At 29.9% G+C, this 16,833-nt stretch overlaps 1 protein-coding gene across 1 annotated transcript; it reads left to right on the top strand.

Annotated features, from left to right (window-relative positions):
- The first annotated feature begins 314 nt into the window (after positions 1 to 314).
- Positions 315 to 11,856, top strand: LOC108560029 (lipase 1-like). The gene is made up of 5 exons (XM_017917446.1): positions 315 to 437; positions 5,899 to 6,100; positions 10,863 to 11,236; positions 11,292 to 11,541; positions 11,594 to 11,856. The coding sequence occupies exons 1-5, from the start codon at positions 315 to 317 to the stop codon at positions 11,854 to 11,856; spliced, it is 1,212 nt and encodes a 403-aa protein (XP_017772935.1).
- Positions 11,857 to 16,833: the final 4,977 nt, after the last annotated feature.

The following is a 16,833-nucleotide window of genomic DNA, read 5'->3' as shown; positions in this document are numbered from 1 at the left end:
TTTTTATTAGCTTTGGGATTAAAGGGAAACCGTCTTGGTCTTTATGTCGACATAATTTAAATTTGTTTGTTAATGTTGTTTTTCTTAAATAATCTATAGAAATCAGATTTTTTTGATTGTTTCTTCGAGATTTTGTTTTTTTTATTGAATGTGTTTTGTTTGGACGTCCCTGGATTAGATGGGAGGTGGCGACGAGGAGTAAGATCGTTAATAACATTAATTTCTCCTGCAGTATATCAATTCGGAGTCAGCCTTGATAATGGTAGAGATATAGTGGACGGCTGATAGCACGATTAGCGTATTTTGCGGAAAATATGTTTCCGCTACGGTTGACAGTCCTGCTGCTCTACTCCTGCTACACGCATCTCCATCCGCATGCTATACTCGGTGCTCCGTTAACAGTGAGAGATATCAGCGATGAACTACACAAAACTACGGTAAGCAATTGCAATAATATCTAAAATTATATTGTATTATCAACGTTGATCTACTTACAATTATTGAAACTACAGTTGTTAAACTACTGACTTTTTTATAAATTTGTTTAAATGTTGTGTTTTGATATAGTCTATGGATACTCAAATTATTAGTGAATATTAAAGCACAAAAACAATATCACCAATAACCCAAAATATCCATAAACGGAATCGTGGATTATTTGAAATCGGACTAATCGAAGAATTTAAAACTGTACAAAAAGAGACAATTTTTGTAAAGATAATTTTTATTTTGCTCAATTGAAATTTAGTTTGTTTTGAACTTTTCAAACCTGAATATAGTAATTGAAGTCGCACTATGCGAGGTATTTCTGCACTAATATAACAAACAATTACAAATGGATCTACTTTAAAACATTCAACATTCATACATATATAGTTTATAGTTTTTTTGCGAATATCAGTCTACAATATCTGGTACACAACTAGGGAATCAAATCGTTTTGCTTATTCTGTTTTTTAATGTTTTATTTAGACAAAACAATTTCAAACTATTTATCGACTTTTTATTTTTACAAAATACAAATATTCGGTTTTTTTTATTATTAAATCACCTACATCTACAAGTTGATGTACTTTAAAAATTCCAATATTTATACCATGATTTTCGATTCAATTTTCTAATTGTTATAGTTATGATTATACTTTAGTTAGATCATTATCTACTAATCTAGTTATAATTGTGAATCAATAAACAAATCAAATTATTTGTAATAAATCTTTTCGATTAAAAACAAAGTTGTGTTTAATTTCTTTTAGGATTTACTTCTATATTATTTAATTAAAATTTAGTTAATTTTTAAAGCTGTATATTTTTTATTGTTAATGATTATTTTTACTGTCGTTGTAATACACCTTATATAATCATTGTTTTCTGCATTACATTACGATTAATGCCATTGTTTTTTATATGTGTTCTTATTGAGATAAACAATAATTATTGTAATGAAATAACGAAACAACTAGCACATAAGAAGGTTAATGGACCCGAATTATGTGTCCAGTGTCAAAATTACGTAAATACCGTCCAAAAAACATACTGGTCTTCACATCCTCATCAAAATTTGACATCCTAATAGCCCACTTGACATTCCTCCTTTACTATAAAACTGAAATTCTAAATTATGTATCCCTCGTAATCTAAATATTGATCCTAGATTTAAGTATGACTCATGTACCCTATTCCAATTTCTAATATTTATATTTTGTAAATTATGCTTTAGATGTTTTTCTTCTATTTATTTCTATTATTATTTCTTGTTCTGAATTATTATAATTATATTTTTTTAACTTATATTATTCATTCACAACATGCCAACATCTCTGGCTATAAGTTGAATATTTTTGGCCAAGACAGAAAAAAAAGAAAATAAAAGCATGGAGCGGAACGATTTCAAAATCGGAAATCTTCCTATAAACAATTATAAATTTAACTAAAAAGAAATAATTCGATGACAATGACAACCCAAATAAAAATTGATTTTGACGACACTATGAAACTTTAAACAATAAAACTAACTTTTATTTTCTAAAGGGGAGGTCGAGAGTGTTGTGTCTCTTTAGTCTGTGGGGGGTGTCACTATTTTCTAGGAGGGATAACGCGAGACTGTTGGGGTGGTTTTCCAGTCTGTTTTGGTAACAGGCACTGAATATGGGGATTTCACTCTTAACAGTGTTCATGTGGAGGTCTTTGTGTATCGTGTCGTTCGTCATGTACCAGGGGGCCTGCACCAGGGTTCGCAGGCACTTGGACTAGAAGCGTTGCAGGATCTCTGTGTTGGAATTGCTGGCTGTTCCCCAAAGCTGGATGCCGTACGTCTACACCGGCTTTAGTATTGTCTTATAAATTAATAGTTTGTGGTCGAGGGATAGTGGAGATCTTTTGCCGATCAACCAGTACAGTTTCGCGAACTTGATGCCGAGTTGATTCCTCTTTGTTGCGATGTGCTTCTTTTCTTCTACGTGAGACGGCGATCCAAGAACAAGCCCAAGTATTTGGCATCGTCGGCCCGCGGGATGATTTTGTTATTCAGTGTGACTGGGGGCAAATTCCCTTTTTGAGGGTGAAAGTGACATGGCTGGATTTGGTTTCGTTGACTTTAATCTACTTGACTAGCCAATTATATAAATATAGTATTTTATTGGATTCTCCGAAAAGTTAAGCAAATCTTCAGTAGATAAATTGGAACATGTCTGAATAAAGTTGATTTAGTAAAAAAACTATTGATTTATGTACATATTCAGAAAAGTGATATTTCAATCATTTTGGAAAACAAAGTTTGGTCACAATACGCATTCAGCATTCATGAACATATTATATAGGTTTGTCATAAATTAATTTAGGTAGACCGTATATCTATCTTGTATCTCGCTTTATAAATGAAACGAAATCACACCGTTTTCGAAGCAGTTAATGACGGGTGATGAAAAATTGATCATTTACAATAATGTTGAAAGAAAAAGATTCTGAGATAAACGAAATGAAGCCAGTCTTCATGCAAAGGTCTTTTATATCTGTTGTGACTGGAAACAAAATCTGCATTCTGAGCTCTTGTTAAACAATAAGACGATAAATTACTAACAACTATACGAATTAAAGACAGTGATTCAGAAAAAACGTCCAGAATTTGCTAATCTTGGGCGTTTACCACTACAATCACGTCACTTTGATTATTCGATAAAAATTGTTGAAACTCCAGATGTTATACTGTATGATTTTCATTAAATTAGGTCTTTGCAACGTTCTCTTAACAGTAAAAACTTTAACTCTTTAGTTAAGAACCACATGGAAAAGTTGGTCGCCTTTAAATTTTCGTGACAAATACGCATGAACTTTCCAAACAATAACATTTTACTGATAACATTGACATTAACATTAATTGTAAGAATATTTAATGAAATAATATATTATATATATTATATTATACATATTTCTTTAAACAAATGGACCTTAACATGTTATCAATAGTGTTTGATCCATTACGAACATAACCCAGTCAAAGAAGAAAACCAAATTATTCGTTATTTGATTATGAATTCAAGAAATGGACAAAGCTCCAAATCACCACTAATGTTACTTCAGAAAAGCTACGTTAATCAATCGGTAGGAAACTGTTCGTTATTCGAATACTTGTTTGTTGTCCGAACATAAAAATGTTTCGCGAAAGTATTCGTTATTTAATTTGTTCTTAAGTCAAAAAATAACATAATTTTCTAACGTTTAAAAAATATAATAATTTTGTTTTAATTAATAAGCTCAATTACTACTTTCTATATTAATAGTAGCATTTTTTTGTGTACGGTTTTCTTCTTTTTAAATCCAAGTTTTGTTGTTCGTTTTAGTTCATTATCATTGAAATGTGTAAATGTATTCAAAATAATATTATTAGTTATGTTTATAAGTTTAATAAACATCCAAATAATAAAATGGTTGTGTCAACCAAGTCCTCTGAATTGAAAAATAATTAAATTATTACTCGATTTTATGTTTATTTAATTTTTTTTTAGTTATTTTAACATCGAAATATAAACTATTTTTATTTAAATATTTGTATTGGACCAAAAGGCAATTGACTTTCTATCCATTTAAACTAAATTTACTTAAATTAAAAGAAATTGGAATTCATGATTTTTATATAATCGATTGATTCTTCATTTTTTATATGATATTTATAAAAAAAATATTTTGCACATTATTATTGTTATTTTTTAATTCGCTATTTATTTTAATGTATTAATAGTCTTTATAGTCTATATCAACAATTGTGGTAAAATAACCACGTCAAATACATACAAGATATTTACTCTAACTGGGTATGGTTTATAATTACAAATTATCGTGCATTTGTTGTGGTTGTTTTACTGCGCGCTTTTGTTACGGCGTCGGTATTTTGATATTTGTATTGTGCATTCAAAAAATTATATATTATTTTATCATTATATTTTGGAATCCCCAATGATTTTATTAGGAATTATTCAATGCATTCTTGCCTTGACAAGTCTTTCTAGATTATTTTCCATAACCGGTTTATGGTGTGTTATAAGTGTACAGATATTTCCTATCTATATTTGTTTATATTATAATTGAAAGTAGGCATATTACCTTCTATTCGTCTAATTATTTCCTTTTTATTGAAGTTGTGTGCAGCTGTAGTTTTCTTTCTTTGAACTACATAAATCCTATTTAAAAATGAAGTAGCAAGTTTCTTTGAACTGATAATGATACACTATAGTATGGTTCGAAAATAATTTAAGTATTAATTGAGTAAGAATAAATAATTTAGTATACAAAATTATGTTTGTATACATAAATAATCGTTTGTTTTTCTTAAATAAAAACAAATCTCATTATGTACATTTTATTTGTCTGCGGTTTAAAATACCATGATTCAAACTGTCCAGTATATTGGTGGAAACGATTACCCGCACTAAGCACAAATAGTTACTAAAAGCTGTTCGAAAGCCCAATTCTTTAAGAACAAAGATTATTAATGTAAAGTTGTATTGTCAAAACAGAGAAGTTTTTTTAATTTAAAATTTATGTTTGGAAACTGGAACGTTCCAGAATCGAGGTTTTTAGGTAAACAAGTTCCAATAAGGTATAATTTTTGACACTACGATTTTCAGATTTATGTTTAATTATTTTGAACTTTCACTACAAACGTGACGATGAAAAGATATAATGAATTCGCGGGTCTTTTCGTAATTATATTTTATTAAAACCTTTTGCTCGCACAGTTTTTATTGTTCTGATTAACTCATTTGTATGTAATTAATTAATTTAGTTGTGCCGTTGAAATTATGCAATTAACTATATTGTTACGAGTTGTACATATATTTATTATGGTGTAAATTCACTACTTTTGATATTTCCTACATATGAGATTAAGTAACATGAGAGTTGATACAGTATTTCAGCTTAGTTTTAATTATACATTAAAACTATGCAGCAATGTCTCGCATAGTGCGGTTTCAATCAGTGCGAATTCATTATAGCAGGGTTTCGCGAATTTTAGCTTAGTCATTTCGCGGAACACCAGTGTTCCGCTGCGCATAGTTTGGAAACGGTGTTTTGAATTGTCAAAACAAACTATTTTTTTACACACAAATTATTTTATATAGGTTTCAAATAGTGCGGCAGTACCGATTACTCACACTGTGCGAGTTACTTCGCATGTCGAAGGTTATACTTGAATATTTGCGCGACACTTGACAAGTTACTTGCGGCTACTAAATATTGTTTATTTTACTTAAAGTGTTGATTTTCACATGAATGTATATTTATTTGATTTGGTAACCAACGTAATATTAATTTTCACATACAAAAATTTAGTTTTATTTAATTTATGTCATTAGAAATATGTTTCACTATCATCTTCATATATTTTTTTAATTTTTTTAGAACCAAATTATCACGAAATATGGATACCCCTGTGAAACACATTACATCACCACAGAAGACGGATACATTTTGACAGTCTACCGGATCCCGAAGAGAAATCCGCAACCGGAAGGTGTGAAACCGCAGCTTCCTGTACTTTTAGTACATGGATTGTTTGGATCTTCCGCCGATTGGGTCCTTCTGGGACCAGAAAACGCTCTGAGTAAGAAAACAACAAATGTTTTTATTGTTATGTAATTTACTGTTGGCAAGTAATATTAATTGGAGAAAAACTAGACACATTGCATTTAATAACAATTTACACATTTATAATAAAACAAATGATAATGAGTTTTTAATTATAAGTGATTTATAAATGTGTAGAAAAAATATTTAAGAAAATTACACGTTTTCTTGATTTCATTTAATTTGAAGTGTAATTTAATGGCAGTACTAAAGAAATTGAAGTTTTAAAAAGTTATATATATATAAAATTATACTATATTGATCAATATGTTTTATTTTAAAAACATTACCGCATTCTGATAATAATAAAAAAAATACGATAATATAATAAAAAAAAATACAAAAAATAGATATATCGTCTAAAAAGTTATAGATTATATCAATATAGTTATATAAATAACTTGCATAGTTCAGCTTTAATCATTATTGTGCAGTTATACAATCTCGAAACAAACTGAATTTTGTTGAGTAAAATAAAAATAAATTCTTAAAAATGTGTACACATTTTTCCTTTGTATAAAGTCGAGTTTTTGTGCAATTTTTTCCTCTAAATCGGACACATCGGGTCTATTATATTTGTCCCGAATAAGCGACTGGCCCAATTATCGAAAGTTCCATTTGTTATTTGCTCGGTTTTGTATCCGTTCTTCAGGATTTGTCTCTAATAAGCAGCCGATTAACCCAATTAAGCGGAATCGTCTGTATATAGTCCTCGATTAGTCCGGTTTCAAACAGTCCGAGATATTGATGAAACATAGTTTCACCGTGTTTTCACCAAATAAATAAAATTTGTTCTAATATGCATTCTTAGCATCGCACAATTATCTGATTTTCATTTAAAACAACTGATTTGCAAAAAGGGCGAAACTAATTAATATGTGTAACATTACGTCACGTCAATTCATAAATCATTTATATAATGTTTTTTTTTAAGAAAATAGCGAAAAATAAAATACGATATCGACAACTTCATGGTGTACATTGTTACCACTCTTCACACCACTGTTGCGCTCAAACAATGACCTTGATTTTAAAATTAATCAAGAAATATATTTATAACAAAAATATATTTAAAGTAAGGCGTTTTTCAAATTTAGAAGTTTTATATTAAATTTTATACAATTATTTATTTATTTATATATTTTTATTGGTCTTAAATTTGATGAAAATGAAACATGTTGTTGTTTAACTACTAATTGATATAGTTTTCATAAAATGTAATTATTAGAATCTGAAATATATGTGGGATTTTCAGGATTTAAGTGGGGCGTTAAAAAAGTGGAAGTTATAAACAATACGCAAATTATATCATTAACATTAGTTGACTATTAATAATATATATTAATATAAAAAATGGTATTTTATCAATTTGCAAAAGTTGTTTAATTTTTTCATTAATTCAGATGAAGAAATTAAACAACTTTTGCAAATTGATAAAATAGAAAACAAATAATAACATTTATTGCAACACATTTGTATACTATAAAGTCAACAAAATGACATAATAAGAAAATTAAAACCAAATTGATCTGTTATATGTTTGTAATATTATAAAAATGTTATCAAGAATATTTCTCTCTAATTTATTAAATGTATTTTGGACACATTTAATCACTTCATCAATTGTGTTTGGCGAAGTTTCATGATTGAATAGAACATATGTCAAATATGTAGCTATCAATGTAAACAATACCAATATAATGAGTATTGCTGTTGCTTTCGAAATTTTTTTCTCCAATGTATACCATATTTTCGTATAGTGGGAGTAATTATTATGAATATAAGAAAATATTGAAAAAATAAGGGTAATTATATACATTCATGCATTTATATGAATATAAACATACACAAAACATTTCTAAGATAAGATATCCCGAATAGATTTTCGTAGTTTTGTTTTGTTTACATTTAATTCCATAGTATTTTAGTCTTTAAATGTACGAAATTATATTTGTTGATGTGTTTGGTGTATCTCTATGATCATACAAATTGCAGTCTTTACTTCTCCTTTTATAATATGTCATTTGGCATATTCATTAGTATCTACTAGTTTCCAAAAATTTTACGAACTTGTATTTTTCCGGGTTTGAAATCTTTTGAATCTTCTTCTATAATGAAAGAATCAATCCGATCAGCATCAGTTTCGATGCGTTGGTCTTTTAAATCACTGGGAACTTGTTCTCGGAATTCAATAAAAATCTCTTTTTCTATCATTATTCGTAATCATTTCTTCTTCGGAATTTGTATATAAGAACACTCTTCGTTAAATGTACTTAAACATTAAAGTAATAAAGAAAACGATTGAAACTCTTTAATCAATTTCTAGAGTCAAAGTTAAACACATTATCTCTTTAAATGCTAAAAAAAACTGTTGTATTTTGGATTTTATAGACATTAAATTATTAAAATGTTGTAGTGAAATCACTAATTAATTTCCTCGTTGCAGTATATATAGTTTTTAAGGACTTTCGAACTGAAACTTTATTACGAAAGACGGTAGATGAAGGAAGTTCTTACGGTGACCTTTTTTCCTCACCACCTTCCAAGAAACAATAAGTCAGAAGTGTAAATTGAGTAATTTTATAATTATTTTTGTATAATTATACTTAAAACAGAAGAGAAAAGAGTTATAAAATAAATAAATTATATAAGTATACATAACCCCCCCGATGTTGGTAGTAAATAAATAAACGCGCGTGTTTTACACTGTATTTACCACTTATTTGTATTGTATAATATGTATACATTTCGTCCACGTTCACCTGCCTCGACGGACGGAAGTAAGAAATTTTACACATGGATTGTAATTAACCTTGCGTGTAATTCGCGATTTTGTGCGGCCCGTTTCCAATTTGGACCGGATTAAAGGTAAACAGTTTGTAATTCGGTTGGGATTGCCGTCATTACGCTTCGAATTAAGTTTGCAAAGTAAACAGAGTAAACTTAACGACAACAATAATTTGTAAGTCAGGCAAAGGTGAATTAACGGTGAAACACGCGCATTAATGTTGCGTGTCGTTTCCCGAGTATTTTATTCATTCCTCCGAACTTTGTCCACATTTACTTATTTCATTTTTATTTGTTATTTAAAAAAAAATTCTTATTCGGAGTTCATCAAAAATAAAATGACTTTGTTTTTGTTTAACTAATTGAATGATATCATTTTTTTATTAAAAGTTTCTTTCTTATTAATATAGTCAACTTATGATAGTGATCCAAACAAGGTACATTCTCATTAGGTCATAAGTTCTAACTAATTTAGATTCTACGACAAGAATGATATGAAAACCAAATGATTTTAAATGTTTTTTATATAAGCATTCAGTGTTTGTATGTATAATTTGGTCATTGGATCTTAAATACTTAAATAATAACGTAAAAAATAGTATACTTGTATAGAATTGAGAATATGTGGTATAAAAAACACTTTGGTGTATAAAATGTAATTACTTCGATTTTAAATAAGTGACCGGATACTCAGTGTTCATGGAAAATTAAACTTCGAGACGCTCAAATACTTGCAACAATTGTTTTCATGGAATTAACGCATCACAGCACGACACAACAAAAAGGTCGGTAACCATGAATGATGTCTGTTATATAACAAATGCAGTAGATATTTTAAGCTGGCCAGAAAGACTACGGTCAAAATCCTTTATTATTTTAACTACAAATCTAAATGTTATATGAAATGTTTATTATTTATATATGTTATATATAAAAGAAAACTGTATGTTTAGGTTTGTAATTTTTGTAATTATTTTATATCCATAATATATTTATAGAAAATAACAATGTTATTTATTTGACCTTGAAGCTATATATATATACATTTTATATTATATAGAGAATTTAATAATAAACTAATGGTTTTTTATGGTGTTAATAGGTTCAGAAACATTACAACTATTTCCTTTTTAAAAGTATTATTAGTTTAATTATAATTTCTAATTATTAGTAATACTTACTTTCAAGAATAACTGTTATTTTAATTACCAATTATCATTAGTTGTTTGGCTAATTGACTCTATTTTATTAACAAAGAGAACTATATTCAAATATCTATGACGAGTATATACCTATCCCTTTGTTTTACACTGTACTTTCTTTACACGTTTTTGCTACCGTGTTAATCGGGGGATAGGTGTAGTTTATTCATTTAATATTAAAATATGAATATTTTTGGCAATAAGACCTTCAAATCCAACGCTTGTCAGTAGCAGATTGAAAAGCAATTGAGAAATTGCGTCTCCTAATACTCGTATAGGTTATCTTACTATTGTTTACTTTTTTAACAAGCAATATCTTAAAAATGGCTCTTTCCTTTATAAGAGTTGCGGATCCTTGGTATAGGCAAACTGTGATCAAATGCGGCTCTGAGAGCCGCATGCAACTACTTAGTTGAGTCAAGTGCGGTTCCCATGAAAGTTTTAGTTTTATTTTTTCCTAATTTTACGCCAAATTAAAAAAAATACCAAAGATTATCGTTAGATGTTTTTATAATTTTTATTAATAAATATATTTTTATTATATTTGAGTTGAATATAGAATACCCCTTTTTTTACTCTCGTTTCCCTTTAAAGCGCACAAAACTTTCGCTTTTTACTACTAAAACTTTTCATCTTTTTATGAAAACTCTGAAAACTAAGTTTTCTTTAAAAAAGTAATATCTTGTCCCATTCATAAATTCGTTTTTAATATTTATACAATTTGTACAATGTTATTCTCAAATATTTCAGGTTTCCTATTGTCTGATAACAATTATGATGTGTGGCTGATAAACTGTCGTGGTACACGATATTCGATGAACCACACGACCCTAGATCCAGAAAGTAAACCAACAATGAGACGTTTCTGGAACTACTCTTGGCATGAGATCGGCGTTTACGATATACCTGCGACCATCGACTACATCCTACCTCTGACCCAATCCAAGCAGATCATCCACGTAGGTCACTCTCAAGGCGCCACCTCTTTTGCAGTGATGATGTCCGAAAAGCCGGAGTACAACGAAAAGGTTATAGTACACATCGCCTACGCTCCGGCCATCTTTCTATGTAACATCAGGAATCCACTGCTTAAATTACCTGCGCTTTCTGAGCGCACCAGATTGGTATAAATATATTAAGATATTCTGAATGGAAACAACATTAATCTATTATTTGCAGTACACTAAGTTACGAGCCTTATTGGGGGATTTCAACGCCGGACCGCAGTTATACCTCTTGGCCGAGATAGGAAAGATCATTTGCCAAGTCGGTTCGAGCCTCCACGCAGTGTGTAAAAATATCGTTTCGTCCCTGTTCGACATGTCTATGGGTCAAATTTTACCAAATTTGCTGCCCATTTTGTTGGGACATTATCCAGCCGGGGCCTCCACCAAACAGTTGGTGCATTACAGCCAAAGCATTATACACTGTAAGCAAACAATCATAAACATATACAAAAATAAATGTGTTTATCATTTTAGGTGACTTCAGGAAGTATCAGGAAGGGCCGGAATCGTCATCCAAGTACAATCTGAGCCACATACGTGTGCCGATTTATGCGTACTCAGGAAATCTTGACACAATTCAGGTTACCAAAGATACCGTTAAATATGGTAAAAAGCTGATTGGAGGCTTCAGAAAATTATATGTGATACGAAATTTCGCGCATAGCGATTTCGTCTTCGGCAAAGATGCCAAGAGACTCGTTTATAACAGCACCATAAATATTCTCAACTCACTGTGATACTATTAATATTTAATATGCATAATTTTATAGCTTTCATTATAATATTTATAGTAGACTCTCTATGTAGAGATAGATTGGATTGACACATTAATCTTCTATAGAAAATTGATCTGATCGAAAATAGAATAACAACAAAAGGACTAAGTACGTTTGTCGGCTAATTTAAAACCAAAAACATTACATTCGCTAATTGACATACATTTCAAGTTTCAGTTACCTATTTTACGTAATTTTGTTTGAAAACCAATGCATTTTGATACAGTATTTGGGAACCTTAACTTAAACTTTCAATATTATTAGTATGTGTTAGATTGTTAGAATTATTTTGTTTAGTACCAGAGGGTGCAGGTCCTCTATCCGATTCCTATTCAAGTCATATGTTAATTTGAACTTCCTAAGTTTTTGTACATTCTATAGAACTGTAATTGTTAACTATTATAGAATATTTTCTAATGCTATATATTGTTGATTTAAGCTTCAATTAATAAAATCAAACTAGGCAACTCATTACACGTATCGAACGTATAAGATTGCAGAATAAGTTACAATACAGGAATTTGTAGTTATTTCGTATGAGATGCAGATGTTATGTAATCTCTGTTACAGATTTCTATATTAGTAAATGAAAGAAAACTACAGATGGCGCAACGATCAAAGTTTTGCTACAGATATGTAAACGCACGCTACTTCCAATTATTAATGAAAATGCTCAATATGTCTATTACTGATCAAAATAAATGAGAAAAATGGAATCTATATTTTTTTTATAGAATATAACTTATTAAGAATTACACTCTCAATTAACTATGTTCCAGTTGTCTATAAAATATTAATACTTAGTTTTCTATAATACTTAAGAAAGTAATGAAATTAAAATTGTCGTAAATGTTAATAATAATTTTTGAATTGTTTAAGAGATTTTCTTTATTTATTTTAACAGAAAATGTGTCTTCTGAAAGAAAATTCATAATCTTTTTTATTAATAGTAAACATCTTGTATAATAATTCTAAAAACTGTAAATAATTGTTTACATTTTCTTTTGTTTGACATAATTTGTAAGCTACTCAATCAACTAAATTAATTTACGCAAATTTTAACAAATTTATAATAATAGTTTTATATAAATAATAAATTTTGATGCATTTATTACTTTTATTATTTATTAATCACCATATTTTATTTAGTTTAGTTTATTGAAACATTCTCAGGACTTCAATTACAATTCAATTTAAACAAATAATGTAATTGACTATTTACCATAGGACTTTTCGCCTAATTTTATAACTTGTGATGGACTATCTTTTTGTTGTATTATAAAGATTATCACAATAACAACAATTCTTGATTATTTTGTAAAACAAATCTAATCATAAAAATAACCAGTTTATAAACATATACATTGTAAATGTTTGACAAATTTTAGAAAATACAAAAAAACCTTATGATTTAGGATGCATTTTTATGTCTCTATATAAAAAGTTGTATTTTAAGATGCAAAAAATATGGTATATATAGTTATAGAATTGTAAGAATTTGAATATACTAAAAAATATGGAATTCTTAACAGAAAAAATAGAAAATTATAGATGAGAATATAAAAGAAAACAAAATTAGTTATTTTATATTAAAATATTTGGTAATAATCTTTATTATGGCAGTAAAAAGAAACAAAATTAAACATTTTTATACATAAGAATGTAATAATAATAAAATAAAAAACATTAACATTTTACCCTAATGTGTTTATATTTTTTTTTTGTTGTTGTAATATAACTGTTGTAGTAAATATTGTTATTATATTAAGTTGTAACGAGTTTTGGGTAAATCTGTAAGGTTTAGGGGGGATACATGATTTGCATTTGATGAGGTACAAGAGGAAAGTGAATAGTCTGCTGTTCTGCATCGCTGGGCGTGAAGATCGCACGTGCGGGATGGACGTGAAAGTTACGTGGGTAGCGGTCAAGGGTGTTCTAGGGCCGATGGTCAGGTGGTGGTGGAGATGCATCGATCCTCTTCCATCCTTTCCCCATGGAAGTACCCTTTCTTTGTGTTTGTGTGTTCTCGTCGCAGGGGATGGCGTGTGCCCGGGTAGTTTAGCAGTCCAGACGTCGTAATTGTTGCCGGATAATTCGTAACCTGCGGCAACAAGAATTTACGGCGATTTGCAGCAACATTGCGCCGGACTGGGCCACCTATGAAATCGCCACTTAACCTCTGAATTTATTCAAGAAGAAAATTTATTTTTCTATTTTTTTTTCTTCGCTTTTCGTTCCCTGCCATTATAATAATAGCGGCGTGCTATCGAAAATTGCACGCTTAACGCAACGCCCAAGAATAGAACAACAAAAACAACGGCACAAAGGAAACAAGAGAGAGAGAGAGAGAGAAAGATAAAATGCAAGGAAAAACGTTATAAAATTCTCGTAAATTGCTGTCGTGAACATACGAATTACCGAATCCGATTTGATCCCATCATCCTTCGCATTTCTCATTTCCATTCAACCACTTTCAACCATACTTTATGGCCTTTGTTAAGATGATCATCGATTGCCTTAATTACACAGAACACTGGTGTTCAAAGTTTGTCGAATACTTAAGGTTATAATGATACCACAGATCTCCAATAATTCAGTTTGCAAACACAAATCTAAAATACAAACATATCGTCGACAGATGAGAATTCCACTTACTTCATCAATTGTCTATTATATTATTCTGTTATGATTGTTGTTATGATTATATTCTTTAAGTTTGTATGTATTGTCTTTGTCTTTATATAGGATTTTGTGTATTATTTATTAATATTGTTACAGAGATTTATATAAGCAATCTGATCGGTTTTCGAACATTATTTAGGAACAAATTCTAATTATAATTTGCATTAGGATTTTTACTGCCTTTTTATAAATTTCGAGAAATCATGTGAAAGCAATGTTCTTTATTAGCAAATAAAATGATTGAATGAATTTCTGAAATATCTGTCTATTTTTTACTTAAATTTAGTGAATTTTCCATTATTTTTTCTAAACGTTTTAGATTGTTCCATTTTTAAATATTTATTAGAATAAAATTAGTACGAATTGTTAACTTTTTGCTAAATTTCTTTCGAACATCTATAGTTACAGAAAATCCCTGAATTCTGCAGAACACTGTTTGAAAATCAATGATCTAGATTCTAGAAAAATGTTATGAAATAATGTTATGCAATACATGTCTTTTGCGATGCAACAATATCGCTTTACATATTAATTGGTAGAGCGATGCAATCTTGCAAACTCTTACACGGTGTTAAGAATTGCAATGAAGAAGGAAACGTATGCCGACCGCAGCGAAGAAACTGCGCCAAATGAAGCTGACTGGAATTCTAATTGGCATTCATAAACACCGAGGTAAATTGCGAATATGCAAATTGAATATACTTTTATTTTATTTTGAAGTTAAAGCTGTGAAATGTTATCAATTTGCTACTATTTCATAAAGGTTTAAAGGATGGAATATGAATGCATCGATGAGCGTGTAGCGTGATCGTCATGGAAGAATGTATTTGAGTCGTAAGGTTGTTTTGTGTTTTTATTCTTGGATTAAATCATGTTTTCCTTTGCAGATGTTGCATTGTGACGGGTGGATTGACATCGCGTGAGGCTAACGATTTATTATCATAAATACCTCTGGTTTCTCAAGAATTTTACGCCTTCAATTTCAGAATTTCATCATGTAAAATGGATGATTATTATTTGCATTTGATTTTTCTTAGTTTTTTTTTAATAAGGGTGTTTCACTGTGGATGTCAGTAAATAAGTATTTAGGTATTCTCTTATGGCTATTTAAAACCTATAATAAAACATTGATGATCATTGAAAGTATTGAACTTTTATGAAAGTACAGACAAATATACAATTATTTTTTATTCATGGATAAGATTTATAACAGTATTATTGAGAAAAAAATGATACAAATACTGAAATTAAGAAAACAAACCACAGGAAGAAAAAATCTAAGACTAAAACCTAAAAGATAATTATAATGGCATAATTATGGCGTAAGTCAATTCCATAAAGTTTCTGAATTAAACATAAATTTACCATTTACCAAGTATAAAATTTTTTCTTATTTTAAAATATAAGATTTGATTGTATAGATAACTCTGGAATATGTTACGTATTGTGAAATTCTGTAAATATTCGCAATGATCACCATTAAAACAATAAAGTTATTACAGTAATCCGAGAATATGGAACTTCCTGCACGTCGTATGTGTACGAGCAACAATATGCAGACAATAATCGTTCCGAGTTAGAGAAGCAATAAAAAAGGGGCAATTCCGTTTCGGACATAAAAGTGGGGTAATGTGCATAATTCATACGTTAGCGGAATTATAAGTTATATAACGCGGCACTATATTTTTTTTTGTCGTCCTTCTCCCGCTGCGCTCCCCATTTCCTCGATTTATATCAAACATGCAAATTGGCGGTCGAGCGTGTGCCAGCATTTATATTTTCCTTTCTTTTTTCTTCTCTTCTTCGACCTTTAAGGAGAGAAAGGTAGCAAGGGGTCATGAAAGGATACTGTAGTTACTACCCGTGTCGGAATGGCAGGAATATACCGACTACCGCCATCGATTTGCGGCCTGAGGCGAGACTCAATATCAAACCTGGGCTTAATGGTTTTCCAATAATTAAATTCGGATACCGGACTTCCAGCGCCAGGTACAAGGAACGGTGGTAGCTGAGGGAGTCTGAAAAAGGGTGAGAAGGATGAGCGAAGGGTGGAGTTTGGGAGTTTTTAATCTGGAAGAGCTAAAGAAATGGATGGATTTCTCTCTCGGCCTTTAAAGGTTTTGCTTGACTTTGTTTGGAGGGGCGAGGGCGATGGACGAGAGGATTGTTGTGCGGCGCACGTAATTAAAGGCGGTTTATGCAAACTGCTGCAGCTCCCATCCCCATCATATGAATCATCCCTTAAGGCTTAATCCA

This window comes from Nicrophorus vespilloides, unplaced genomic scaffold (genome assembly GCF_001412225.1).
Source record: "Nicrophorus vespilloides isolate i.1.1-1 unplaced genomic scaffold, Nicve_v1.0, whole genome shotgun sequence".
Lineage (NCBI taxonomy): Eukaryota > Metazoa > Arthropoda > Insecta > Coleoptera > Silphidae > Nicrophorus > Nicrophorus vespilloides.
Note: the sequence above shows the minus strand (reverse complement) of the source record. Positions and strands in the feature narration are given on the sequence as shown.